Genomic DNA, 27761 nt, shown 5'->3' with positions numbered 1-27761 from the left:
CACGGAGGGCAGGCTGAGCTGGAAGGCCTCTGGAAGCCACGAGGAGGAGGGAAGGCCCAAGGGTGCAGTTGGTTGAAAGACGGAAGATGTGACACTGAGCCCAGGGCCGCCTGTGGTTACTGTTCTGGGAACTGAATTTGGAAATTTGAAACCCACTCTAGGTGTGAATTTAGCTCTGCTGCTGCGATTTGAGGCATATCACCCTGCTTTTCTGAGCCTCAGTGTTTATCTGTAAAATGTCCATTTAAAAAAGTCCACCTTGGGGCCGGATCGGTGGCACAGCGGTTAAGTGCCCACGTTCCGCTTCTCAGCGGCCCGGGGTTTGCCGGTTTGGATCCCGGGTGCAGACATGGCACTGCTTGACAAGCCATGCTGTGGCAGGTGTCCCACATATAAAGTAGAGGAAGATGGGCACAGATGTTAGCTCAGGGCCAGTCTTCCTCAGTAAAAACAGGGAGATTGGCAGCAGTTAGCTCAGGGCTGATCTTCCTCAAACAAAACAAAAGAATAAGTCCATCTGCCAGCTCGTCTCCAAACTCCAAATGCACGTTTTCCCCTTAGAAACAAAATTATAAATGGTTCCTGGTCCCTCAAGCCACAGGAACCCTGAGCACTAACATGCAGCGTGGGGAGGCAGGAAGGAGCTGTCTTGGCTGTGAGAAGGCAGCGCAGGCCTCCTGAGGACACAGGCACCACCAGCTCTGGGGATGGAGGGAGCAGAGGGAGAAGGGTGAGCTCCCACCCCGCTGGATGGAAGCCACGGGGAGCCCGGGCCAGCCCTGAGCAGGAGGCCTGGGGACGCCCAAGCCGAGGGAACCAGTAACGACAGTGCCGTGCCCTGCACGGGCTGCACTCGTGTACAAATCTGTCTTTTCATGGAGAAGGTCTCATGGCCCTAGACAGAAAATCTCACAAAAGGGCAAAAAGCCCTAGAATCTCACCCCCAGGACCCAACTTGTCCAGTCTTTGTACTTTCTTTCTAACATAGCTGTCATCAAGTGTTCCCTGTTTGGGAACACTTTTCACGATCAGTTCCCTGTCTTTCTACCGGTGGGACAGCACTTTTAGTTGTTCAAAGTGCTTCCTCAATAAACTGTGAGCAGGCAGGAATCACTTCCATCTGACAGACGAGGAAACCGAGGCACCGAGTGGTTCAGTGATTTGGCCAAGGGTACCTGGCTGGTGATGCAGGAGTGCCTGGGACAACCCTTGGGCTCCCAGGCCAACACGCAGACAGAGGAAACTGGGAAGCAGGGAGGAGGACAGAGAAAACAGTCCCACAATTCTCATCTCAAAATATTTAATTTTGTTTTGAAAAGGATACATTCCCGGCTTCCCTCCCACCACATTACTCCGGCCCACCAGCAGTGACACACTCGCACGCACACACGCACATAAGGCCAATGGGCTATGGTCTGCTTCTCCCTCTCCAGCTGGGAAGAAGGGATGTTCTCCTGGCCTCCTTCCTCCAACAAAGGTAAAGGAGAGAGGGGCCTGCTGGAATGCCAGCTCCCAGGGGAGGATGCAGAGCCCCACACACTCCATCACATCACATGCACTTAGAAAAATAAAACCAAGTGGTGTTCTGGCATCCCCAACATCGTAAGATAGCAATATCCACCTGGAAGTCATCTTTGCCATTTTCTAGAAAAATTTATTGCACTTAATTAACAGATGTTGAAGGAGCTCTGGGGTGGGGCTTTGCCATGAAAACCAGGGGCTCTCAGCCCTTTGTATTATGCGGAACAGAGCTCCCAGGGCCCTGGATGGAGAGCTGCCCAGTACAAAGGGGCCCTCCTCTGCTGGCTCCCTCACCTGCCACCCCGCCTCAGGCTGGAGGACTGCAGGAGCTGCCCGCCCAGGGCCACAGCAGCCCCCCTCAGCAGGGTGATGCTTACCAGAGTCGAGGTTCGCTGCTAAGTGCCGTCCCCAACCTCAGGACTCAGACAGGCAAAGCCTTTCCTTTGGCCAAGAGTAAGAGTTACCCAGGTCCTCCACAAGGCTGCTGGCCATCGTGAAAGCTCTCCCTCTGTAAATCTATTCCTATATCTAGATATACGTTTATTATATGTATATTCCTGCAACATTCTAGCTCATTCATGATTTGTCTGTTCTGAGGTTGCAACGAGGCTACGAAGCTGGACAGGGCGCTTAGGAAGGGATGGTGCTTCTCCGCCACTGCAAACCCAGGGAAAGCCGTTTACACTGGCTTCTCCAGCCTCCGCCTCTTTGTAGAGGACGTCAAAAACCTGAGCACAGGAGCCTCAGTCTTTGGCTCAGCCCCAAGATGGAGGGGGTCCAGGAGGAAGTCAAGAAGACTCCCAATTCTGCGACGGAAACTGAGCAGGCAGCAATCCTCTCCTTCTGCAAGGACTCAATTCTTAGGTCTGGGAGGAGACACGCTTACCTGAGCACTCCTTTTCCCCAAAATGTCAACCTCCACGGACATGTCCTTCCTGTCCCTGTCAGGCTCCTGACTCAAAGGGGCTCTTCTAAAAGAGGCCAGCAGCCACGTTCTTTCCAAGTAAGCACTTTGGGAAGGAACCAGACACCCACTGCCCGCGGGGAGGAAGGGGAGGGCACTGAACAGGCAGAAGGTGGGACAAAGAGGAGAGACATCAGGCCATCGTCCCACCCGCTGGGGTCACAACATGGACGCCATCCAGAGATTAAATGTCCACCCTTTAAGAAAAAACAAACTGAAGAAACACAAACCATACATTTTCTGGCCAAAGAAAATGAAGAGCTTTTAAGCCAGATGCTCTTCTACCAATAACAAAATGAGAACTGCCCTCTTGGTGGGTAGCCAGACCAGAGGGAGAGCGCCCGGGCGGGCAAGCTGCCCGGGGCAGGACACTGACATGCCGGATGCAACTGCCCTGTTGTGATTACACTAGAGTGAAAAGTGTGAACATGATTTTTATAGAACCACAAAGTAAAAGTCAGGGGCCTGGAGGGAGGCGGTGACCTCCCTTGGCCTCAGGGACCCTTGTCGAGGCCCCCGGAGAGGCAGGTGTGCAGGTCCCGGAGGGCCGTGGCATCCCCCGGGGGCAGTCCACGGCCAGTGGGTGGCTGCCCCTGGTCTTAACATCTGTAACGAAAAGTCTTTAGGGGTTGGGGCCTGGGACGTGGAGCCACACTTTAAATAAAGCCAGTGGTAAGCATGACAAAGTGCGCCCATCACCTCTGACCCCTCTTTACCACAGGCTGCCCGCCCTGAGCAAATAAATATACCCATCTCCAGGTGCCCCAGCTGACCACAATGAGCAGAAGGTTCCACAGATTTCCTCAATTAATCTTCCGGGCAGAGCAAAAGGACGAGCCCAACCGGACACAAGACAAAGCAGCAGCTGTGAGCAGTGAGGCCACAGCTGCGAGGACCCCTCCACGCCACACCCCGGACAGGCTTTATGGGTGGCCCACGGCCCCTGGGACCCAGACTGAGGGGACTCTAGCCTGTACAAATATCCCAAGAGCCTGCTATTCCACAAAGTTGTGCTGCAACCCTGGCGACCCCAAACCAGGTGTCCTGCCCGGCCGACGCCCTCCAGCCAGCTCACGTGGAGGAGGGATCCTGAAGCCAGAACTGGGAAGCCCTCTTCTGCTTTCAGGGAAAGTGGACTCTTCGTCTGGCCCACACAGGAGAGCAGAGCAAGAAAAAACAGGAGTTTCCCAAGAAGCACGCCCCAGCTCTCCGCCCACAGTGGAGGTGGCGGTGGAGGCCAGGTTTCTAAACATCAGGCGGAAGGTGCGTCTCGGCTCTGGGAAGTTAAGCTTCCCTGACGAGGGGGGTCTTCCTTTTAAATCCAAGATCTGAAATTGGTCACTGGGTGAAAAGAAACAGCAGGCCCAGAGGCCTAGTCTAATGGGACAAACAATATTCAGGTGGCCCCCAGGGGTGACCTGGAGAAGAGGAGATGGAAAAGGTCTCCCTCTGCACTGTGAGCAGGGCTCAGAGACTGGCCACCCTGGGGGTCTCTCCTCCACAGCAGACGAAGCACAGAGAGCGTCCAGGCTCAGCCACAAGAGAAAAGGGGTGTGGGAGCTAAGAACGGTGCACTTGTGCCTCAGGCCCCAGACCCAACCCATCCCAGGCTTTACAGAGACCCGGCTCTTGTGGCCTGGCACCCGCGCGAACACTGCAGAGGAGCTGCTGTGTCTCCACCTCTGAGGAAGATGGGAACAGGTGTTTCTCTCAAAGACTTTCTGGGGAGGGTGAGGTGGACGACAGACACCCCACCTGGAAATGCGCCCTGCTCCCTGAGAAGACGTAAGGGTGACAATGATCACGACTCGCTCTGCGGAGACAGGCCTCCATGGCCCAGGCTGGAGATGAGGGGGTCAGGGCAGCCTGAGCGCCCCAGGAAAGGAGGTCTGTCCTCCAGAGGTCCCCTTCCGCTTCAACTGGGACATCCAAGAATAGAAACTAAGGCTGATTCACCCGTCTACAGAGATTCTGTGGCCCCGCCAGTGAGGAGGCTGGCCCCCCAGGGAAGTCGCCACGTGCGCTGGCCATGTGATAATGAAGCTGAAACGTGAACGCTCCTGGAGCAGGTGCGCCGCCATTCGCCCGTGACGAGTCCTAAGTCTCCACTCGTGTAGGGTTTCGGGGAGCCCCCAGGCAGAGGTCTGAGGCGCAGGCAGCACCACCCGGGCGGGGACACGGGTTACAAGGGCCCGTACTTGGTCTCATACTTGGACACGATGGTCTTGCACTTGCCCACCTCCTTGCGTAGCTCGGCTACCTCCGTCCGCAGGGCCGTGTTCTCCTTCTCCAGGAAGGCCGCCCTGATGGTGATCTGGTTCTCCTTCAGGCGCCGGGCATCTCGGGACCGTTTGGCTGCCACATTGTTCTTCTTGCGTCTTGTCCAGTACTTTTCGTCCTGTGGGGAAGCGTCCTCTGTGGATCTCCCGTCTTTCCCCACCAGGGGACCCAATCTCTCCCCACTTGCCAGCACTCCATATCCCAGATTCCTCTCATAACTCGTCTGGTGCAGCCAGAGTGGAAGCTGGGACCCCAGGGAGGAGCTGCATGTGCCAAGGACACCAAGGGGCCCTGCCCTCTCCCCAGGGAGGCAGGATGGGACACAAAGTCCTTCGGGAGCTATGTGGTGGAGGGAAGGGAACTCCACGTACTGGCGGCCTGCTCTCCGCCGCTCCACTGTGAAGCACCGCCTAGACCCTTGCCTCATTTAGGCATTCTGGTTGCGGCTAAGGGCCTGCCCCCTGGGTCCAGGGCCCTGAGTTCAAATCTCAGCTCTGCCACCTACTAGCAGTGAAACCGTGTGAGTTCCTTAACCTCTCAGTGTCTCAGGTCCCTCACCTTTACAAGGGGGATAATAACACTAACTACATAGTAGAGTCGTTGGAGGAGTAAATGAGTCAGGATGTACAGGGTTCTGTAACAGTGCCTGGCCTCCAAGAAGGACCACATAAATGTTTCCCATTTTCATCATCATTATGATTAAAACCCCAGAAACCTTCTGAGAGGCAGCTATGTTATTCCCATTTTACAGATGAGGAACTTGAGGCCCAGCCAGGTCTAGGTGGCAAAGCGGGGTTTGAATCCAGGTCTGCCTGACTCCAAAGCTTGGGTGAAAAGTCCTTCCCGTGAGTTTTTCACAGGAGAGGATGGAAAAACTGCAAAATCCCCCTCTCCCACCCCTTCCCCCTGTTCCCACAAAACCATCAGCTTGAAAGCTGCTTGTGAGGACCGGCCACGTGGCGTAGTGGTTAACTTTGGCAGGCTCTGCTTTGGTGGCCCAGGTTTGCGAATTCAGATCCTGGGAGCAGACCTACACCACTTGTCAGCCATGCCCTGGCAGCTACCCACATACAAAATGGAGGAAGACTGGCACAGATGTTAGCTCAGGGACAATCTTCCTCAAGCAAAAAAAGAGGAAAATTGGCAACAGATGTTAGCTCAGGGACCATCTTCCTCAGGAATTAAAAAAAAAAAAAGGGAGGGGGCCAGGCCCAGTGGCATAATGGTTAAGTTTGTGCACTCTGCTTTGGTGGCCTGGGGTTCACAGGTTTGGATCTCTGGTACGGTCCTACCACCGCTCGTCAAGCCATGCTATGGCAGTATCCCACAGAAAATATAGGGAGACTGGCACAGATGTTAGCTCAGGGCCAATCTTCCTCACAAAAAAAAAAGAAAGAAAAAAGAGAGAGAGAACACCTTTGCTTCTCTTCCCCCCCCCAAAAAAGGAAGCTATTTGGCTGCTTGCTCATCCCTGGGGATAACAACATATAACTATCTTTTGTCCTTCAAAGTGAGGGCCTGTTCAAGCTGAGTTCCGGTGGCCTAGTGAGCACTCGCCCTAAGGCTGGGCTAAAGCCAGGAAGGTGGGAACATCAACACAGCTGGTGGTGGTAATGAAAGAGAAACTACAGGGAGTCACGCTGGGGCTAAACGCCACCTGCCTCCCTTTCTTTCTACCAGTTGCTGCAGGATATGGCTCTATGCTCTGAACTCATACCTTTCTAAAGGGTGTCCACAAGGAGGGACGGTCCTCCAGATAAACCCAAACGTGGGGAAGCACACACCCCTGGCTCTTGCATCAATGCTGTACGTTCACTTATAACAGATACCAGGTTACCTTTTGCTCATCGGGGACAAAGACCTTCTTGGCCTTTTTGATCATGGGCTGGGGCTTCAGGTCCTCCTCTGCAAACTTGTGCTTCCGAGGGTTGAAGAGCTCCCCACCTGGCACGCTGGAGAGGACCAGGTCGGCAGGGTCAGGATTGAAGTTCACATCCACCTCCACGCAGTTGGGGTCGATGGGACTGGGCGTCTCCCGCTCCTTCTTCAGGGAGGATTCTGAAAGACAGAGACAGGTGGTCCAAAAGCAGCCCACTGGACAGCGAAGACATGTCACACACCCAGATACCAGCTTGAATCTCACGGTTGCACAAGCCACTGCCACTTGGAGGGAAGGAAAAACAGAACAGCACCAGCCGCCAGGCAAGACTGGCACACGTGATTCAATTCAATACCACAAACGTGGAAAGAGTTCTTCCCTTCAGGAACAAAATGCTCAAAAGGAAACAGGGGCCCTCAAAAGAGACAGGATTTCCAGATTGTTTTTTCCCCCTAGAAATGTTAAGTAAAACATTAAATCATTATACCCCCTTAACTTCCTGTGGTTTCAAGTTCTCAAGTAATGAGAAACAGCTGAATCTCTCCTTGAACTATAATGGGTTAGGGACACAGACTGAATAATGAAACAGCTTCCATTTTTGAATCTCTTGAGACATATCAGTCACTGTGCTCATCAGTCTTACGACGACTCTGAGAAGGAGATGGGCGTTAACCTTATTTTACAGATGAGGAAACTAAGGCTCAGAGAGACGACATGGTTTTCCCAGGGACACAGAGGGCAAGTACCTGAACTAACATTTGAGTCTGGGTCTGGCTGATTCATCTCTGCTCTACCTGGCTGCCACTTTATAGTGGACATTGGATTAAAGACACTTTCAGAATTCAAAGATTGTGCGTTATTAGAGATAAGTTATATAAAAAAATCTATGCCTTTGGCCTACTTGTTCAATGCTACTGGTAAGAGTACACTAAATAGTCAGTAGGTATCTATTAAGCACCTGCTATACTCTGGCAGCTACTGTCCTGGCAAAGACCAAGCAGTGAACAAAACAAGTAAAATCCCTGCCTTCATAGAATGTTATTCTTGACATTACCTAAGATAAATTAAAAATATCCAAAAAAGTGTTAGATGCCATGTGGATATTTGGGAGCAAGCAGCACATTTCAGAAAGAGTGGACATGAAGGGTGCCAGTATGTGCACAGGCAAGCAGTGGTATGTTGAAAGAAGAGGAAAGGAGGCCAGTGCAGCTGGAGTGAATGAAGGAGGGGGAAGAGTAACAGGCCAGGTCCAGAACAGAAAATATAGGGCCTTTCATCCCAATAAAGCAGTGGCTCTCAGTAGGGAAAGATTTTGTCCTGCAGGGGACATTTGGCCATGTAAGGACAGGGTGGGGTGTGTTCTACTGGCATTTAGAAGCCAATGATGCTGCTAAGTATCCTATAATGCACAAGACAGTTCCTCCCCAAACCCCAACAAAAATTTATCCAAATTTTACGCCACTGATTTTGATGAGATGGGAGAAGCCACTGGAAGGTTCTGAGCAGATGTGTGACAGGATCAGACTTACGTTTTAACCGGATCATGGACATAAACTCACTGTATATCCCATTAGAAGGAGTTAATTACAAAGAGGGCTGAGTGTCAGAGGAGTGAATGACCAGGGATCAATGTGGTAACTGAAGGAATACAGAGGCTGCCAAACTCTTCACCTGCAAAACAAACAGCCAAGGTACCAAAGCCAACAACCAGAACTCCCATACCCTGCTGGCGGGAGTGTAAACGGCTCCAACCACTCTGTACACTGTTTGGCAGTATCTACAAAGCTGAATGTACGCATGTCCGATGACCCAGCCACTCTACTCCTCAGTAAATGCCCAAAGAAATGCACATGTATAGTTACCAAAAGACATACACACAAATGTTCATGGCAGTGCTATGCATAACTCCAAACTAGAAATGCTTCACACGTCTGTCAGCCGTGGAACGGATAAACTGTGGTGTGTCACACGATGGAACATCACTCAGCAATGAAAATGAGCAAACCCCTGCAGTAGGCAATGATGTGGAGGATTCTCACAAACAGAGCTGAGGAAAGAGGCTAGACACAAAAGAATACAGACTACTTATGTTTTGTACAGAAGGAACTGAAAAATTAAGAGGGAGAGTTCTACTTTCATTTCTACCACGTACACAATTCTTCATTATAAATCTTACTCCACCTGCATTGTGTTTTTTCTTCTCTGTCGCAGTGTTCTGTAAGTATGTTCTGTAAATCTATTTTGTTAGTGTAAAGAGATTCTGATGCCCACATATGTGTGCTATAAAGCTGGCTATAGGAAGCTATGAAAGTGAGAGTATAAATGTAATTAACTCAAAATAGTTAAAAACAAAAAAGAGAACATAACATACAATTCCATTTATAAAATACTCAATTATAAGCAAAATGAATCTTTGGTGATGGAAATAAGGACAGCGAATACCTCGGGGGAGTAATCAACAAGCGAGGTCCCGAGGCACTTCTGGGATACCATTAGTGTTCTAAATCCTGATTTGGGTGGTAGTTACATGGGTGGATTCACTTTGTGAAGATTCTTCGAGCTGTATACTTATGGGCACTTCTGTATGTCATTCTTCATTAAGGTTCACTTAAAACAAAATCAAAGGTGAATGCCACCTAGGTAGCCTAAGGGTCAAGACGGGGGCTCATTTCCAGCTGTGTCCCCTACCCACACATGGAACAAGCTTCTAGGATAACCTGACCAGCGCAAAAATGAGTTGCCTGCAAACAAGAATTTGGCTGGAATCAGCTGAAGCCTTTAGATATGACCAGTTTATAGGAAAAAAGTGAGGGGCTGAGGAACAAGTCAAACAGCATTACAGAGATATAGTCAAAAATCTAGCATGGGCAACACTCTACAAGACAAATAATTCAGTTTCTTCAACAAATAAATTGCAGAGGAAAAAAAGAGGAGGGGACTCTATAGATTACAAGAGATTTAAGAACTTAACTAAATGAAATGTGGGGATCTTCTTCGGATCCTGATTCAAACTTGTAAAACAGACAACTTTTTGGGAATTTGAATGTTGATGGATTTATTGTCAATTTCAGATGTAAAACTGGTATTTTTATGTTTTTAAAAAGAATCCTTATATTTTACATACACATTGAAATATTTATGGATGAATTGATATAATATCTAGGATTTGATTGAAAATAATCAGGTGAGAGGAATGAAGAGATTATAAAGAACAAGACTGGGGGCCGGCCGCGTGGCCGAGTGGTTAAGTTCACGTGCTTCACTTCGGTGGCCCAGGGTTTTGCCGGTTCGAATCCTGGGCACAGACATGGCACCGCTCATCAGGCCATGCAGAGGCGGGATCCCACATGCCACAACTAGAAGGACCCACAACTAAAAATACACAACTATGTACTGGGGGGGCTTTGGAGAGAAAAAGGAAAAATAAAATCTTTAAAAAAAAAGATTGCTTATGAGTTAAGAATTATGGAAGCTGAGTGATGGTTACATGGAGGTTCACTATAGTAGTCTCTTACTTTTGTTATTTGAAAATTTTTCCATAATAAAAAGTAAAATAAATAAATCAAAATAAATAGAGCATGAGAATTCCTTGGATGCTGGTTCCCTGGGTTCCACACTAGCTTCTGGGCTCCTTCCAGGAGGCATCAGCCTGTATGCCTCTAACTGAGCCTGCAGAAAGCTTTGCAGAGCCCCTTGAAACAGGAACTACGCCTCCTCTGGTGGGCTCATGTCCAAGGGGCATGAAAACCAACTAACCAACCAACCCCCAGAGGTAAAACAGAAAGAGGACAAGATGAAGGAGGAATCCTAGAGAGGATGTTTGTCCTGGCAGTGAGAATGCCTTCTTCGTGCCAGGGCCTAAGCAGTACCTGGGTACGGAGTCAGACATCCTGAGTTTGGATGCTGCCGCCGCTACCTACCAGCTGTGTGACCTTGGGCAAGTTACTGCTCAGGTTCCTCACCTACAAAACCAGGATTATAGTATCAACCTCCTAGGATTCTTGTGAAGATTACATGCTAATGCCTGGCACAGAGTAAGTGCTAAATAAATGTGAGCTGTTATTATTACTGTGCTTGCCTGAGCTTCCCAACAATCTGTCGCAAAGTGCATGCAGGGGTAAAGAGCAGCACTGAGGAAATGAGAATGGGATTTCCATCCTGTGAGCCTCAGACCGAAAGGGCTCACTCCACTGTCCTGACCATCTGCGGCACACCAACCAACAGAAAGGCTGCGACTGCCACCGATGTGACTGCTATTTTTATCTCCAGCCTCAGGGGACTGTGCTGAAGGGTGGGGAGCAGAGGACTTCTCCACACTGCAGGCCTACCAGGACCTCCCCTGAGAGAAGGGGCTCACCGGGTGTGTGTGGACACAAGCAGCCCTCAGTGGGAAGTGGACTTCCCTGGATGGGACAGGTGGCCCTGCCCAAAGGCCTGTCACCAACCTGTGCTGGACACAGTTTCAGAGGGCTGAAAGACGGAGGCAGAGGAGGATGGTGGGGACGCTGTGGAAGAGCTGGCTGACTCCTTCCCTTCCAGCTCGGCCACAGGCAACAGCAGGTTCTGGGCCAGGTGGGTGGGGCCGGCGGGGATGCCATTCTCCAGCAGGAACTCATCCAGGTCCATGTACTCCAGGTGGAAAGACTCGCCGTCATAGGGGATGGTCTTGTCCCAGATGGGCGGCATGAGGGAGGCTGAGACGGCCATGGTGCTGGCTGCTGCGGCCTCGTCTTCCTCCAGTTTTTCCTTCCCCTTTTCCTTATCTGCACACACAAAATCTGCGATAAGACACCACACAAGAGGGTAACTCAATCCCAAGAGGTGAGCAGTGAGCCTCACAGGGCTGACCCACCTCTCTCAGAGTCCTGATCCATCCTATGCATTTCAAGAGCCAACTCTGTTCTTGTTATAACCTGGTGCTTGAACCAGGCCACTGGCCTCCTGTAGAGATGGCAGCACGCCCTTGCCCATGCCTGGGCTTCCCAGAATGCTAGCGTCAAGCTCTGAGGCCTGAGTGGTCCCAGGGTTAATTGAGAATGGGCTGTGGCGTTAGCAACTGCAGGAGGGAGGCTACAAGGAGGAAATGGAGTTTCTGACCCTTCCTGGTGTCTTAGCGATATCTTAGGAAAGGCTGATGCCTCAGGCCAAGAAGTTTTATGTTCTCCCGTCCTGTCCCCTCCAGTTATGCCCTTTTTTTGTGTGTGTGAGGAAGACCGGCCCTGAGCTAACATCTGTTGTCAATCTTCCTCTTTTTGCTTGAGGAAGATTGTCACTGAGCTAACATCTGTGCCAGTCTTTCTCTAGTTTATGTGGGATGCCACCACAGCGTGGCCTGACGAGTGGTCCTAGGTCTGCACCCAAGAACCGAACCAGCGAACTCCTGGCCAAAGTGGAGCATGCGAACTTAACCACTATGCCACCGGGCTGGCCCCCAGCTATGCTTTCCACAGCAACCCAACCTAGGGCTTGAATATCAGCTCTGCCACCCACTTGCTGTGATGTGTGACTTTAGCTATGTTATAACCTCTCCCAGGCTCAGTCTCCTCCACTGTAAATAAGGATAAAGCTGCCTCTTTGATGAAGACTAGAGACAGCATTTGAAAGTCTTGTAGAGCTGCTGGCACACGGCAGACATTCATTATTACTGTGAGCTTGTTGAGGGCAGGGACGGTGTCTGATTCATTTCTAGATCTCCAGGGCCAATACAGGAGCAGGCAGACAGTGGGCCACAGGACAAGGTGGATACTGAATGAAGAACACTGGGTTTGCCAACAGACTCCCTTTCACTGTATTAGATAGACAGGGCCTGGAGCTGTCTTTTCAGGACTTTTTTCAGAGCAACCATTTCAAGAGACCTCTATCCCTGAATAAGCACAGAATATTGAAGGCAGGGATTCTGGGAAGAAGCAGATGGGTGGAGCTGTAGAAGAAAGGTTGCTCCCATCCAAAGCAAAATTAATCAATTACTGGGGGACTAGATCCCACTTAATTGTCTCAGTCAAAAGTTATGCATGTGGATATACAAGAAAAAGCAAATTAAGAAAAAAAGACAAGAGAGAAATGCGACAAGGCTGGAAAGAAATCAAAGTGACAGGGACGCTAACCAGGGAAGTGGGAGATAAAATCATGACAAGTTCATAATGGGTTTTCAAATTGAGGGAGACAAGTTTGAACTCTGGATTCTGAAATGAAAAAGAGAAATCAGATATGATTATGTTGGAAATAAACCAGTCATGCATGGACTCCCAGACCACAGACAGTCAAAAAGCAGCCCATTGGTCCAATAAAAAGGACACACCCAGTGAGTTAAGAACATGGTTTTGACAAATAGAATTTGGTCATGGCTTCTAACACAAATTAACGTGAATTCCTGCAACTGCTTTCTGTACCAGGCTTTGGTTTAAAACCAAATGGGAAGTAAGAAAGCCAAGCTTTGGGGGGCTGGGTGGGCCAGATGGCCTGCCTGTTCTCCTCCCCTAAGATCTTGACTCTACATTCTGTTCAGAAACAACTGTGATCCATGTTGGGCAGGGGCATGGGGATCAAATGAGGGAAGAGAAGGGAGGAGACAGAAAAACACCTACACTGAAGGATAAGTAACAATAAGGTCCAGGTTTTGCCTGGCCTAAGCAATTGAGGATATTTTTAATCAGTGCTTTTACAAGACAGAGTTTTAATTCCAAGAGATGATAAAGGACTAGGCCTGTCACTCAGGTCATGGGGATTAACATCAGTGGTTGCCGGTGAAGAGCCCCAGACCGAGACTTGTGAGGCCTAGCTATGGGACCTTCAGGAAGCATCCTCAGCTTTCCTCATCTGGGAAGTGGGGATAACAGCCTATAGGACTGCTGTGGAGACTAAATAAAATAAGATTCTGTCAAAGTGCTCTGTGAGTATTTTGCAAATGTAAGGTAGGATTATTCTTAGGGATGGTTATTATTTGGTAATCTTGAACAAGAACCCGACAGATGTGTACACCTGTCCTGGCAGCCTGTCTCAGATCCCAGATTTGGAACAAAGCATCTCCTTAAAAACAAGCAAAAGGGTTTGTGCACATGAGATCCTGAAGCAGGAGGAGAGAGCCTGGACTCACCTGATGTACTGAAGCTATTTATAACCCAACAGTGACAGCCATAGGGATGAGAACACACCCAGGAAAGGAAGACAAATGGCATTTTTAAAAAGGAAATTAATTCCCCAAGACAGGTAATTCACAGAAGGCCTATTCCTTCCCAAATCCCTGAACTACACTGATGGTTCTTGGAAATTCAAAGGTCTCGGATGGAAAGCACACTTCAGTGCACCTAAAACCTCACAATAGGTGGCACTCCTGCTGCTCCCTGAACCTCATGTTCCCAGGCCAAAAAAACAAGGCCAAATCTGCTTTCCACATAGGCCCCAGGGACCTTTGTGGCCTAGGAAACAAGATAAAGCCCAGGCCTGCCTCTGTGGCCCCAAAGCCTAGGTTCAGCCCCAAACCACCAGGTGAAGGGCCTTACTGGCCTCATTCTGACCCTCATCCCTCTACCTGCCTCCCGAACCCCCTCAGAAGCCTCCTCGCATCTCTTCTCCTGACACCCCTCCCCCATGTCAGCAGCAGCCCTGAGACACACTTCCAGAAAATTTCCAGTGAGTCCCTAGTAGCTGGGGATATCACACGCAGGGATGAAGACAAGTCCTCCTCCTAAGGTGGGGGAAGGCCAGATACAAAGACAATTCGCTATAGTATATCAGCGCACCTCAAACTTTAGTGGACTTTGGAATCACGGAGGCAAGGCGGGGTAGGTGCTCCTTAAAATGCAGATTCCTGTTCCAGGAGCCGCAGATTCGGTGGGTGAAGGGCGGGGCCCAGGAAGCGGCATTTTAAACAAGCATCCCAAATAGTCTGATGCAAGCGGCCCCAGAGAACGCGCCCTGGAGCGTCATTTAAGCGGCTGCTGCGACCCCCATCAGCTTCAACAGTAAGCCCTACGCATAGCGCGCGCGCTCGTGGCTGCCCAATGAGCCTCCTCACTGCGACCCCCACCCCACTCTCTCCTCCTGACCCTCCCTGCCAACCCCCATCTGCCCCAACCTCTCTCAACTCGCCTCCGACCTTCTCTTCCCAACCCCCTTGCCTCGCCCTCCAGGGCCCTCGTCATCCCTGGCCCCATCCCCCTCGGCTGGACCGCTTCACCCTGACCTCCGACCCCGGCCCCGCCCCCACAAGGCCCCGCCCTTGCCTAAACCCCGCCCCCGGGCGCGCGCGGACCCCCCCTCCCCTCACCGAGGCGCGCCTCGCGTGGGGGGTTCTCCATCAGCTTCTTCAGGACCAGAGGGAAGGAGCCCGGCAGGCCCCTCTCCCCAGCTGCGCGCCCCGGCCCTGGGCCTGGCCCCGCCTGCGGCTCCACAGGCGGCTTCTTTCCGCCGCCCGCGTCGGACATCGTGCCCCGCGCTCTGCTCGCGCGCCTCGCCTCCCCCGCCCGGCCCCTGAGATGGGCCGGAGCCGTGCGACCCGCCGCAGCTGCCGACACGGGCAGCTACTGCGCAGGCGCCCAGCGGCACCCCCGCCTCCCTCCATCCCTACCCCGCCTGCAGACCGGCTCTGGCATATTAATTATTCATAGAGCCAGGCCAGCGTCCCTGGATCGCGGCCTTGGATTGGCCCATCCTGTGAGAGGGGCCGGCGCAGCCCTCCGGGCCGTGATTGGTTAGGCCGCCGGGTTGAGCGAGACACGTGCGGGGCCAAGTGAGAAGCAACGCCGCAGGCCCCGCCCGCCCGCCCCTGCGTCACCTGATTGGCGCCTGCTGGAGTCTGTGTCATAGGCCCTCCTCGGCGGCGGCCCCTTCCCCTCTACCGGTGGTTTCGCCTTCGCTTCCCTCTTCATAGCACCCGCCCTCCTCCCAGACCACCGTAACCGCTCTCCTTTCCCTCTCATCCCAACCTCGCCACCTTCCGGACGCGACGCTGCAGGGAGGCGGGGCTGGGCGCGGCCAGGCCGACCGGGGGAGCCTATCAGTGAGCCCGCTCGGGCCGCGCGGCCGTCCCCCCGCGGGTCACGTGGAGCCGCAGCCGAGTCCAGTCGCGTGGGGCGGCGGAAGAGAAGGAAGGCGCGGAACAGCCAATGGAGGGCGGGGGCGGGGCCCGGGGCGGTGCACGAGGCGCAGCACGTGCCGGGCTGCGGCGGGGAGCGCGAGGGGAGGCGGGGAGTGCGAGGGGCGGGCCTGCTTGTTCCGGGGACTCTGCCCAGGGTCGTGGGACGGGGACGCAGAGCCCAGCCCGCACCCTTCCTTCCCCGCGACCCTGAGGTTGGCTGAGGGCAGGGCCGCGGCCGGCGACTGCCTGGCCAGTAGGGATGCCCGGAATGAGGTTGGCCGCCGCGTAAGGGGTGTCGTGTTCCCCACTGATCCCGGGTTTCTGGTGTGGGCGTGGCGGCTCGCTAAAGGGTAGCGTGGAGGGCGGTTTGTCGAGGCCCGGGGGTGGGGAGAAAGGGCTCAGCCCTGAGCCAGGGTAGGGGACACGTTTCTGTCCTCCCGCTTACTGGCTTGTGACCTTGGGAAAGTCCAGTTGCTTCCCTTGAGCCTGTTTTCTCAACCGTAAAATAAAGAGTTGAGCTAGTTAATCTCTAAAGTCCTAAAGAGCTCTGAAATTTTGTTCCTAAGGCCTTCCTTTCCTTTTCCTAGGGGAGAAAAAAAACCAAAACTCCTTTATACATGGTAGTGATTACACATTGTGTGGGAGAACGACTTCCTTTCTTAAAATCTAAATATTCCCTAGGAGTTGCTCAGGAAACATGTGAAAACGTAAAATGTGAGGGGATACACAACGGTGGAGACGTTATAGGAAGCTGCTCCTAAACAGCGCCCAGACCTTTGTACCTTTTTACAGCACAAATCATGCTCTGCTTTGAGCCCGAACAATACTAGACTCTCCCTGCCCAACCTCCTAGAGGGCGGGGACTTCAGCTTGTTTGTCCTGTGTTCTGCCAGTGGCTCAGTATGGGGCTGGGGCAATGGTAGAATGCAGTTCTTGGCTCACGGGATGGGTGCGTGTCGGCAACACCCAGCTTAGCTGAAAGTTGTCAAGCTGATGCAATCAGAATTTTGCTGGGAGTTGAGAGGGGAAAAGAAGTTGTGCCCCTGAGCGAGCCTGGAAAGCAAGAGGTTTGAGGGGACTTTGGGTGGTGGTTGGGGAAGGGTGATGGAGCCTGATGCCAAAACTCAAATTCTTACTGCCGCACTCATTACACTTCAGTCACTTTCTGACTCTAATACCGCCAGCCAATTGCTTCCCCTCTCCAGGCCTCCTTTCCTTTCTGTCAAATGGAGGGAGGGCAGGATCTGCCTTGTGGGGTTTCCATAAGCCAATGCATGTCAAATGCGCAATTGCAAGCCTGCAACAAATGGTAGTTTTTTATAATTTTACTAAAACTGATAGGTACAAATCCACTGCTTGGTGTATCCGTTATCCAGGAGGCTAAAACAGTGCCCATTTCACTCAATTTAGTGGAAATACTCAATTGTATACAGGAAATCTTTGTGTTGCAGAGTTGTTGTTATTGGGGATTCTGTACATGGCTAAACTAAGATATCTTTAGGAGAAATTGACCTAGAGGTTTCTAGAAACAAATTTCAAAGGACATTCCAAGGAAATTGATTAAAACAATATATGAAGCTTTTTAACAAATGACTAGTTTGGCCATGGAGAGACTTGCTAGATTAAGAATTAAGTGTATATTTTCATGGCTAATGTGATGTTATCAAAAGGGGGGGGAAATTTTCAACTTATTAGAGGAGGATTTATGATAACATAGCAGTGGAATGTTCTAACATTTGTTTATGACAAAGGCAGGACGTAGTAAGAAAGGGTAAAGATTTAGGTTTCTTTTTTAAGCTACAGTTATCCAAAAAGGATAATGCCTTCTCCACTCATCACCCAGCCTGGAGCAACTGACCTAACAGGCAGGCAGGTTCGGGCTTCAAAACTTAGTCTTGCACCACGCTCTAACCAACTGAGCTAACCGGCCACATCAAAACTTAGTTTTGATTTGGTTCTCTGTTCATGTACTGACACTCCCCAGGGAGGGTTTTTTCCCTGGATAACCACAGGGTAAATGGTGTGTCACAAACACTGCAGAAACCTTACAAACATGTTCTCTCTCGTGCTTACTTGCAAGCTGGGAGGTGAGCTGCATTGCTGACTGGCAGCATTCAACAGCGCCATCCTGGAGGCAAGAGCCAATATGTTCTCATCTTCATTCTCCAGCTGACCTGAGAAGAGCCGTAGCAGCCCACCTCTAACTCCATCTCCCATCAGTAAAGTGGGAATAACGGTGCGGCCTTGCCCCTTCTTTTAGTGGAGGAATGAAGGTTGCAAGAAGTAATTAGCTAATTTCCATAGTGTTTGTGAGCTCTACAAAGAAATAATTCCATAAAAAGAACATGTTATTATGTGGTTAAGGCTTTAAAGCTATGAAGTGGTACCTTAGTGTTCTACAGTAATAGGGTTTCAATGCAGTGGCTTCTTGAGGGAAGCGTGGTCCTGGGGCAGCAGTGACTTTGTGGGCTTGGGAGGCAGGCCTGGGTGGAATGTCTCCTCAGCCGCTGACCAGCCATGTGGCCTTGGGCAAGTGACTTCTGCCTAAGCCTCAGTTACTTTTCTCTTGGAAATAGAGATGATATTGACAAATAGAAATGGGAAGCAATAGGATATATTGGAGTCTATGAGGAAGCCGTTTGGTGTAAACCTAATTTGGCCTGACTTTGTTTTTTCCAAAAGGGCCTGACATGGCCCTTGAGCATGCATTGTATATCTGCTTACACGTTTGCTATATCCCAAAGACAAGAACAAAGGCCCTTAAGATAAAGGTGCAACTTCCCCCAACATTGGCATTTCTTTAAGGAAAAGCGTCTCTCCCTAGGCTAGGAACTGATTGCTGTGCTCACCTGTGACAACAGACCTGCCCCCCTGCTGTGTCCACCCAGACAGCAGACCTAATACCTGCTGTGTCCATCAGTCGCTGTGCCCACAGAGCAGTCTCGTGACTATTGTAAAAGGACATTTCAATCCTATGTGAAACATCCTCTTTGGGGGTATATAACCACTCTGTACACCTCACTTCTTTGGTGCCCTTTCTTCCTTCGGGAAGAAAGGCCCTGGACCATGGTCCTCACATTTTGGCTCAGAATAAACTCACCCAAATTTTCATTTATAGATTGGTTGTGGATTATTTTCGTCAACAATACGCTTACCTCACAGAGCGGTTCTGAGGATTCTGTGTGGGGAGCAATGTCAGGTGCCGGCCTGAGCTGTGTGAGGCATGGGGTGGGTTGGCTTCCACCTTTCCCCTTCATTCAGGTTGTGTTGGGTCAGGAGTAGAATTATTTTGGGTGTGGGGACGAGGCAGTAGGGTTGAGGGTAGGTTCTAGAGTCCAAGCTACTGCAGAGATGGGATGTGAAAGGTCCATTTTCCAGACCTGGACTGGCTTTAAATTCTACTCTTTAGTGTTCCAAGAAGCCTGCTAACCAACTCAAGTTAAAAACTTAATTCAACTGAGCGCATGCAGAACAAGAGCCTTTCCTTAAGCCATTATACCGATTTGGAGTATTATCATTTAAACGTGAAGTTCAGAAACTCTAGCATGGGAGCCCTTGGGAGATACCCCAAGATGATCTCTTTGGTTATATATTCAGCATCTAGCAGGACGGTACCACTCTGTCTTCTGACTTGCCAAAAAATGTGACATGAGCCTGTGTGTGTAAGAGCAGGGCGCTGAGAAGGCTTCCAGTGAGCTCTAACGAAGCCCAGTTATCCGTGTGCTTTGCCAGTACCAAATGCAGGAGAGCACAAAGCCCTGTTTAGGGTAGTAACTCAGTAAATATTTGTTGGCTCGCTTTGTTGTTGGTGCTGGTAGGAGAGTTAACAAACCCTTTCAGAGCTAAGTCATATATATTTGGAAGGTTATAAACATTAAATAACAGTCATTGTGTTTGATTCACAATCGAACCTGGAATAACAAACATGAGCCATCCTTCTGGCAAGTCCCCCAGCACGAGCCTGCCAACGACTGCCTCCTTGGAGCCCACATGCCTGCGGCTGCAGAGTTCTGGGCGGGGGTTTGTGCCTTGGTCTCGGTTTGCTCTGGGGGGCAGTGCTGGGTGGAGGCTGCTCACTCACTCTTGCTCATCTCTTCAACAGTCTCAGGAGTATTAGTTTTCTGTTTGGCTTGCATTTTGTCCACTCCCAGGGTTTGGGTTACAGGTGGAGAGCTGCCCCAAGAGTGCCATTTCCAGAGAGAAGCCCTCACCTCCAGCCTCTGCCATGTCTCAGCAGCCACTGCCCGACAGCCGGGGGTTCTCCAGTGGAAGCAATGGTAGGGTGTGGGCTCTGGAACCAGACCCTTTGGGTCTGATTCCTTCGTGGAATACTTCCTGTGTGACCTTGGGCAAGTTACTTAACTTCTCTGTGCCAGAGAAGTAAGGAGTCAATGCAGGCACACTCCTGAGAACAGTCCTTGGTGCCTCGCAAGTGCTCAGATGAACTCTTACTGTCATTCTGTCTGGGGTTGTTCTAGGAATACCTCATTCCTCCTCACCTGCCACTTCTCCAAGAGTAGTGGAGGTGAGCGGGGCATTGTAGGTGGCGAGACAACAGCCTCACTCTTCTTTATGGCCTTCAAGGCCCCACAGGCTCTCCCCCTTTCAGGGTGCTCCATCCTCACCTCTTGCTTCTCTCCGCCTTGCTCACCTTCTGCAGCCATAGTGGCTTTTTGTTCCTCAGACACACGTGTCTTTCTTGCCCCAGGAAAACACCTTTGCAGGTGCTGTTTCCTCAGCCTGAAAGTTCTTTGTGTAGCTGGCTCTTCCTCACTCTCTAGGCCACGGTTCAAATGTCACCCCCTTGGAGAGGCTGGCCCTGCCCTCCTGATTGCTGGCTGTCTGTCTCTCCCTACTGGCATGCAAATGCCAGGCCCGAGGCAGTGTCTGTCCCTGCACCCTGCACCACATTTGTAGCAAGCACTCAGTAAGCCCATGATGCATGGTTGGAGGACTGAGGTGGTACTGCCCTGTGATACAGTTTCAGAGACCTCGGGGAATCCTGTGGGTAGAGACGAGCCTGGAAGTGGGCAGAGCTGGGTTGGAACCCCTGGACAACTGCATGGCCTTCCTATCTCCGAGCATCAGTCTCCTCATCTGTAGAATGCATAATCATACCCCCCTCACAACGCCATTTCAGAGATGGTGATGTAACAGCACTTAGCGCCATTCCCAGCACTCATTCAAGAGACAGTGCTGTGAGAATCAGGGTTCATTCCCTCAGCAGCCTGGCCTTGGGTCAGGCCCAGAATGATGCACAGCCATCTGGAAGGGACACTCCTGGACACTGCTGTCGGTTTCTGGCACTCGGTGAGAGTGAATTTCTCATTTCTCTGATGGGTGCCGGGGGACAGGTGGAGAAAGAGGCTGTGAGCCCTAAGGTGGAAGTGAAAAAGAGAGGCGGCCCACATCCTGGCCTGGAAGGTAGCCAGTCTCTGCGTGCATTTTCCCACCGTTTAGAAGGTGCTAGTGAGGAGTAGAGGAGCTAAGGCGCCCAGCACATAGAAGGCCCCTTCCCCTCCACTTCCCTGGAAGCAAACTTCGATTTCTCAGTTTTGCTCTGGGCCCCCAGGCTGGGAGTGGAGGCAACCAAGCTCAGGACAGCCCAGGCTGCACTGAGTCCGCCCGTCTTCGCCTGTTTACCCCAATCCTGCAAGAGGGGGATCCCCAGGCCTCTGCCCCCCTGCCTCTGCCCCAGCAAGTCCCACTGAGATCCAGCCTGTTATCATTCAGCCCTTTCTCAGGCCAGCCCAGCTGGGCTGTCCAGTTTGGTGCAGGGCTGATGGCACCATGCCCCCAGGAGCCTCGCGCATTTCCAAGGAAGCACACAGCCCTGCATGTGCTTGCACAAACTTGCAACATCCAGTTCTTTCAAGGAGGGTATCCAGGGGAAGGGGAGTGGAAAGAAGGGAATGAGGTCAGATTGCAAATGTAATGTCGATGGAAGAAGCCTAAGGCCAGGCCCAGCTGCTCTTTGCCTTTCACAGAGAAAACAGCGTGGCACCTCACAGTTTGCAAACACTTTCACATGGGATAACATTTAATCCTGGCAACAAGCCCTGGAGCAGGTATTCTTTTTCCCCTGTTTACAGATTGGGGATGGAGAGAGAAGGGCATGTCAAGGATCCCCTGCGGGGTGACCTACAAGTAATTGTAGTTAGGAGCTCCCGGGGCTGGGACCCCACCTGCCCAGCTCAAAGCGAAGGTCTTGTTCAACCTCTGGGTGTGTTGTCATGCTACACAGCTCCCTGAAAAGGAGGCCTGAGTGACCACAGCTGGCAGGAAGATGGAGGACTGGCCCCTGAGCACAGCCGAGACCCCATGGAGTGAGGGAGGGTTGGGGTGTAAAGAGCCAACAGTATAGTTTAGAGAAGCAGGGTCTTTACAGATGCTGGAGAAGAAGGTAAGAGAGAGTGAGCAGTCTGGAACGGAATTGCCTCTGGAAGAAGATCCTCGGGAGAAAGGGCAGGAGTAGAAACAGGGAGAGTAGTCCTTAGGGATCAGGACCCAGAGACAGAGGGGACACTGAGTCAGGGCCTTGGGTACAGGCCCAGCCTTTTGCTGGACATGGCTTTTTTTGCCTTCAGGAAAGCTGGTTGAACTGGTGGCCCAGAGTGAGGGGGTGCAGGGTGGCCGCTTTAACCTGAAGCCAAGAGAGGCTTGAACCTGGTCAGCTCTGCTAGAGAAAGTCTGCTTAGCCGGGGACAGGAAGGCAGGGGAGTCTGTGCAGGCTGTGGGGGGAGGCCCGGGCAGCAGGACAGGGAGGAGCCCCAAGGGCAGGACGCAGGGAGTATCTTTGAACTGGAAAATGGAGTGAGAGGCTGTAGGGAGAGCAGAGGCTCGTGAGCGCACACCTGGAATTTCTCACACTCTGCACGGCTTCCCTCTGAGATTCCCTCATGCTGGACCCAGGATGTGCTCTGCATGTGACCTAAATGTGTGCGGAAGCACAGTCACCAGGCTGCAGAAAGTGGGCAGTTCGTAAACGGGTTTTAGTCCCCCACGGAGAAACCTGCCCCCTTTCACACCAAAGCAAAGGGCGGGCGATCCTGAGGGAAGGCCTGTTTCCAGGCAGCTGGGTCCTCCCGTTGAGCCCTGAAGCCCCAGTGCTGGGACATGAGGAGAGAAGCTGCCCCCACAAGAACTTTTAAAGTACTTGCTACGTGTCTTCTGGAAATCCTAGTTCGTGTGGTGCGTGCACTTTCCTTTCACCGAAGTCTATTGCTTTTCAGGCAGATGCTTTCATTTTTATAACAGATTTGGTTGGTCTGGGAGCTTTGGAAAGTGGGGATTGTGGGTTGGGGGCAGTAACATGAGAGAGGTCTTTGTGGAGTACACTGGCCCCTTTGGCTCTTTAGCCCTCCTCCTCTCATTTTATCTACCCATTGGCATCTGTCAGGTCCCACGGGGCCTCATGCTTCTGACCCTCAGTGAGGCACCACATGGAGAAGTGATAGGAAGTGGCTCCAGACTTCGGTCTCCTCCTCTTGGGCCAACCAGCCCTACCAGACCAACTAATGCTCAGAGCTTGCCGCCCTTGGCAAAGCTCTGCTGAGACCTTGGGCAAGTCCCCTCTGTGCTGGGCCCCAACTTTGCCCATCCACAGTGAGGGACAGGGACTTTCCAGCTGTCACAGGGCTCTGTGGACCAGCTGGGAACCAGCAACCAGCAGCTGCTGCCACACTTCAAAGACCTTGCTATCCTTGTCTGAAGAGCAGCGCCCTGAGTTGCCTCCGAGAACCCTTCCCTGCCCAGCCGGGGAGCTGGCCCTGCAGAGTCGCCGGCAGCCTTGTCACTTCCTGTGCATGCACTGCGCCATCCTGGGACACCCTACCTGCCCTCCTGGGTGCCTGGACCAAGAAGCAAACCTGCTACCTTTAGTTTTTGGAAGGACTTCCAGCTTCACCCACCCAGATGGGCTGTTCAGAGATGGCAAGACAAAGTCAGCTGTGGCCCATCTGCCAGGCTGAGGTGAGGGTTTCCCTGGGAAGATGGGCTTCTCCTGGAGAGCAGCGGGGGTCCTGCGTCTAGGAGGGCACAGAGACTCCTTCTGTGGTACCCGCCCGAGGGAGCCCAACCGCCCCGCATTCAAGACCACAGGGTGTAGTCTCAGGGGCCTGGGCCCAGAGCTCTGTGAGAGCCCACAGGGACCCTCCCCTGAGCTCTGGGAGCCACCTTCCTCCCTCCAGCAGTCTCCATGAGCAGAGCCTGCTTCCTCGCTTCCCTGAGCCCGGCTCCCCGAGGAGTGAGAAAGAGGGCAGGGGCTGTGGTGTTGGTCCTCAGGCTCCAGAGTTTGGGAGAGAGCTGAGTCCCGTGGAAGTAAGTCCTGTGGGGACAACCAGGGCTCTGGTGACAAGATCTATGAGGTGCCAGCACAGCAGGATGAGGGAGAGGCCTGAGAAAGGTCCCCTGAGGGGACAGCAGGGCGCCTAAGTCAGACTCCAGAGCAGAGGCCAGCGGGGCTCCTTTAAAGGCCTCCGTGGAGTTTGAGCAATGAGGACCTGGGTGTGAGCCCCTGATGTCTTAGAGTCTTAGAACAGAAGAGATTTGGAGAAATATGTATCAGGAGGGAGTACCCTGAGCAGGCCACCCCCCAAAGCTAGCTGTGGCCTTGGGTTTCTCAGGCAGGACTTGGGAGACACCTGGTGCTGCCTGCTGGCTCTGCCCCTTGGTGCACGCCCTCCGCCGCCGGCTCCCTGGCCCCGTGTTTGCCTGTGGTATCCTAGGAACCGGGGCTTCGAGCCTGTGGTCCTGTTACATAACAGCTTCCATCCCATCCATGGGATCAGCCCTCCAGCGAGCAGGAGCTAAAGCAGCACATGGAGGAAAGTCTCTTCTCCAGACAGTGGGGCTCCTGCCTGTCCGAATCTCCAGTCTCTGCCAGTCCGCTGCCACCCCAACATGCAGAGGGAGGGAACTTAATACACAATCAGCAGCCAGTGCATTCTCTCAGCGGGGCCCTCTGGTCCTGTCCTTGTCCCACGTGAGCACAGCACCTGTCAGTGGCCACACGCTGGCCATAGCTTCCGAAAGCTAGCAGACCCAGGGGGCCGCCCATGAGTTGCAGTGGCACTCCCCACAGTGTTCCTCTGCACCCCAGGCCTTCCTTCTGCCAGGAAGGGGCCCAGCGCAGATCCCTGCTGGGGACCCTCCCTAGCTTGGAGATGCCTGTCCTGCCACTGTGCCTGTGGCTGCCCCCACCCCTTGGGTACCTGGGCAGCCAGCCAATGCAGGCCACCTCCATTCCTACCTGTCCTCTTCTCTGGCCAAGGCAGAGAGTGCTCCAGCAGGGACTTGAGGACCTCAGGCATGTCCATGGCAGGGGCCACTCCGATCCGGTCACAGCTAGACATGGCCCTGCAGGAGGTGCTTGTTCGGGGAGTTTAGAAGCAGCTGGAGAGGCAGGAGCTAGCTGGGGAACTGCAGGCTCTGGAGGCGGGCGGGGCGGGAGCCCGAGGCAGCCAATGGGCAGCACAGGCCCCGGCCCGCCCGTCCACCCCCAGCTCGGCCACCTGCCAGCTCAGGCTGCAGCCAGGCCTTCCCTTCCCGCTGCCTGGTAGGGCGGGCCTGGCTCTGTGCCAGCTGCAGCACGTGGAGCCACCTCGCCAATCCTGACAGAGAGCCCAGCCTGTTATCTAACTTTGCAAAGGGAAGTTCTCCCCCAGGCTGGGAGCCATAACCAGGGCCTGCCAGGTGAGAACAGTGAGATGGCTCCATGCCTACAGCGAGCATGCACCACACACTCAGGCACACTCGGTGGGGGAACCCAGGAGGCCAGGCCCAGCAGAGAACAGGGCCTGCCACAGAAACCAGCTCAGGCTGGGACCGGAGATCCCAGCCCCCCAGGCAGCTCAGTATGAAGGATATTCTGTTGGCACATCCAGGCACATGAGGGACATCACACACTCATCTGCGAGCTTGTGAGCCTCAAGGAGTTGTTGACATGTTTTGCTGCTGATGTCTACAAGCTATGCACATGTGCCCTGCAAGGCACGCGGGTGTGCATGTGGTGTGCATTAATTGGGGCTTTATACCATCTGCAGTCCTTGTTCTGCTCTCCTAAGGGGAGTGACAAAAGCTGCAGCCTGGCCTTCCTTTGGTCTTCTGGGGAGGGGAGGAGACGGGTGCCCAGCAGACAAATGCTGGGAGGGCAGGCAGAGCAGGCACCCCTGAAAGGGGGAGCTCTGCAAATGTGGTGCAAGCTTGTCCTGGAGGACGTCCTGCTTCCCAGCCTGTCCTGGGGAACTTTGGCAATTGGCTCTTTGTGGTAGTCCCCTGCCTGGCCCTCTCACCAGGACACTGGCCTCTGTGCTCCCTAGGCCACTTGAAGGTGTGGTTGAAGCCAAGGTTCTGTATGTCACCCCCTCCAAGGACCAACCAGAACATGGGTGTCAGGCTCTGGATTCTGCCAAGCACTGATGTGGGATCTTGAGCAAGCTGCACAGCTCTTCTGGGCCTCAGTTCCAAAACGACTGAATGTTGTGACCTCTGAGGTTCCTTTCAGCTCTAGTTCTGTCTCTGATGATCCATCCAGGTTGGATGCAACAAACATTTGGTTCCCCGCACGGAGCTGATTCCTTTGCTGTTTTCTAAAACCCCATTTTGCACAGAATCAAAAATACTCCAGAAACTCCTTCTGGCCCCTCCCCTTCCCAACAGCTCTCCGCTCGTCCTCTAATTACCCACTCTTCCTCCCTAATAACCTCCCCAAACCATGTTCTTTTCCTAATTAAAAATTAATTTCAATTTTGAATTTAAAAAACCATATACACCCCAAGCTTCGAACTTTTGATAAGGCGTACTTTAGAAATGTCATTTCTGGGGCTGGCCTGGTGGCACAGCGGTTAAGTGCACACGTTCCACTTCGGCAGCCCGGGTTTTGCCGGGTTGGATCCTGGGTGCGGACATGGCACTGCTTGGCAAGCCATGCTGTGGTAGGCGTCCCACATATAAAGTAGAGAAAGATGGGCAGAGATGTTAGCTCAGGGCCAGTCTTCCTCAGCAAAAAGAGGAGGATTGGCAGCAGCTGTTAGCTCAGGGCTAATCTTCCTCAAAAAAAAAAAAAAAAAAAGAAGTGTCATTTCTATCCCTGTCCTCCCTCCCCTTTCCCCTTCCTCATAACACATTTAGTTTCTTATTTATCCTTCCAGTGCCCTTTGCCTCTGGACCCGGGGGTGGGAGTGCGGCAGGCCTGGTGAGCAGGCAGCCTCGAGTGGACCTGTAGTTTGCACCCTGAGGCTGACTGAGGCTGGACTGGTGTGTTAACCATTCCTCGGCCCAGGAACCCTCTTGTGTGCAACACTGGCTTACCACAAAGGTGGAGTGGGTAGTTACCCACAGAGCATGATTTCAGAGGCAACAGGAAGTACCCTACATGTTTCAAAAATACTCACCTGCTGCACGACATTTCATTCTCAGAAATTCGTTCCTGTGAGCGCTCTGCAGACCCCTTACAACGTACAAATGTACTAAGCCTCTAAGACTGTGAATGAGTACTTACTGCGCACCTGGCACCAGCCTAGACCTTGGGAGGAATTCAAAGTTAAATAACAAACCTGGCCCGGCAAGTCCCTACCCTTAGGGAATTTTCATGCCACTGAGTCAGCCCACATGGCACTCCCACTCTGCACCAGGGTATCCAGCTGGCAGCATCACCTATGGTCACAAAGGGGCAACATCAGCAGGTTGCTGGGCAGGTAGCTGCGAGGGCAGAGGTAGGGAGAAGGGAGGCCACATACAAGTCTGGAGACACTGGGAGGGGGCTGGGTGGCAGGTGTGTTGGGATTGTCTGCTCTTCTTGGGTTTCCTGACTCAGAGGTCTGATGCCCACAGTCGGTGGCTCCCCTGGTAGGGGTACCTGTGGATGCAGTTTCTGGCAGAGCTCTCAAGGGCTTTCTCTAGAGAGGTGCAGAGCTGCCCCCATCCCCACCCTCGCCTGCAGGTCCCCTGACAGTCACCCCACCCGTCCAGGTGGCCTCTCCTTGGAACAGCTTCCCCAGAGGCAGGGAGGAGAAGCCCGCTGGGGCACTGTGGTGGTGGTG

At 52.6% G+C, this 27761-nt stretch overlaps 1 protein-coding gene across 13 annotated transcripts; it reads right to left on the bottom strand.

The window, feature by feature from the left end:
* Window positions 1-1283: 1283 nt before the first annotated feature.
* TEF (TEF transcription factor, PAR bZIP family member) lies at window positions 1284-25288 on the bottom strand. 13 transcript variants are annotated; one of them, XM_070599551.1, is made up of 5 exons: window positions 15418-15638; window positions 11497-12826; window positions 11090-11407; window positions 6603-6823; window positions 1284-4883 (listed from the first exon to the last, which is right to left on the bottom strand). In XM_070599551.1, exons 2-5 carry the CDS (start codon window positions 11873-11875, stop codon window positions 4668-4670), a joined length of 1134 nt encoding a protein of 377 aa, XP_070455652.1. In that variant the 5' UTR covers window positions 11876-12826; window positions 15418-15638; the 3' UTR covers window positions 1284-4667. The 13 variants fall into 13 exon arrangements, with proteins under 13 accessions (XP_070455652.1, XP_070455651.1, XP_070455653.1 ...); XM_070599550.1 differs by lacking the exon at window positions 15418-15638 and adding an exon at window positions 14911-15170; XM_070599552.1 differs by lacking the exon at window positions 15418-15638 and adding an exon at window positions 14384-14783.
* Window positions 25289-27761: the final 2473 nt, after the last annotated feature.

The sequence above is a fragment of the Equus przewalskii genome, chromosome 29, assembly GCF_037783145.1.
Source record: "Equus przewalskii isolate Varuska chromosome 29, EquPr2, whole genome shotgun sequence".
In the NCBI taxonomy this organism is placed as follows: domain Eukaryota; kingdom Metazoa; phylum Chordata; class Mammalia; order Perissodactyla; family Equidae; genus Equus; species Equus przewalskii.
The sequence above is the reverse complement of the archived record's forward strand: the minus strand, read 5'-3'. Positions and strand labels throughout refer to the sequence as shown.

Bases quoted from the DNA above. Each gene is read 5' to 3' on its own strand.
- TEF (XM_070599551.1), bottom strand. From the start codon at position 11,875: ATGTTAGCTCAGGGCCGGTCTTCCTCACACACACAAAAAAAGGGCATA. The intron at 6,824-11,089 runs GTTGGTGACAGG...TCTGTCTTTCAG, and splicing joins TGAAACTGTGTCCAGCACAG to AATCCTCCCTGAAGAAGGAG. The intron at 4,884-6,602 runs GTAACCTGGTAT...GCTTCCCCACAG, and splicing joins TTGTCCCCGATGAGCAAAAG to GACGAAAAGTACTGGACAAG.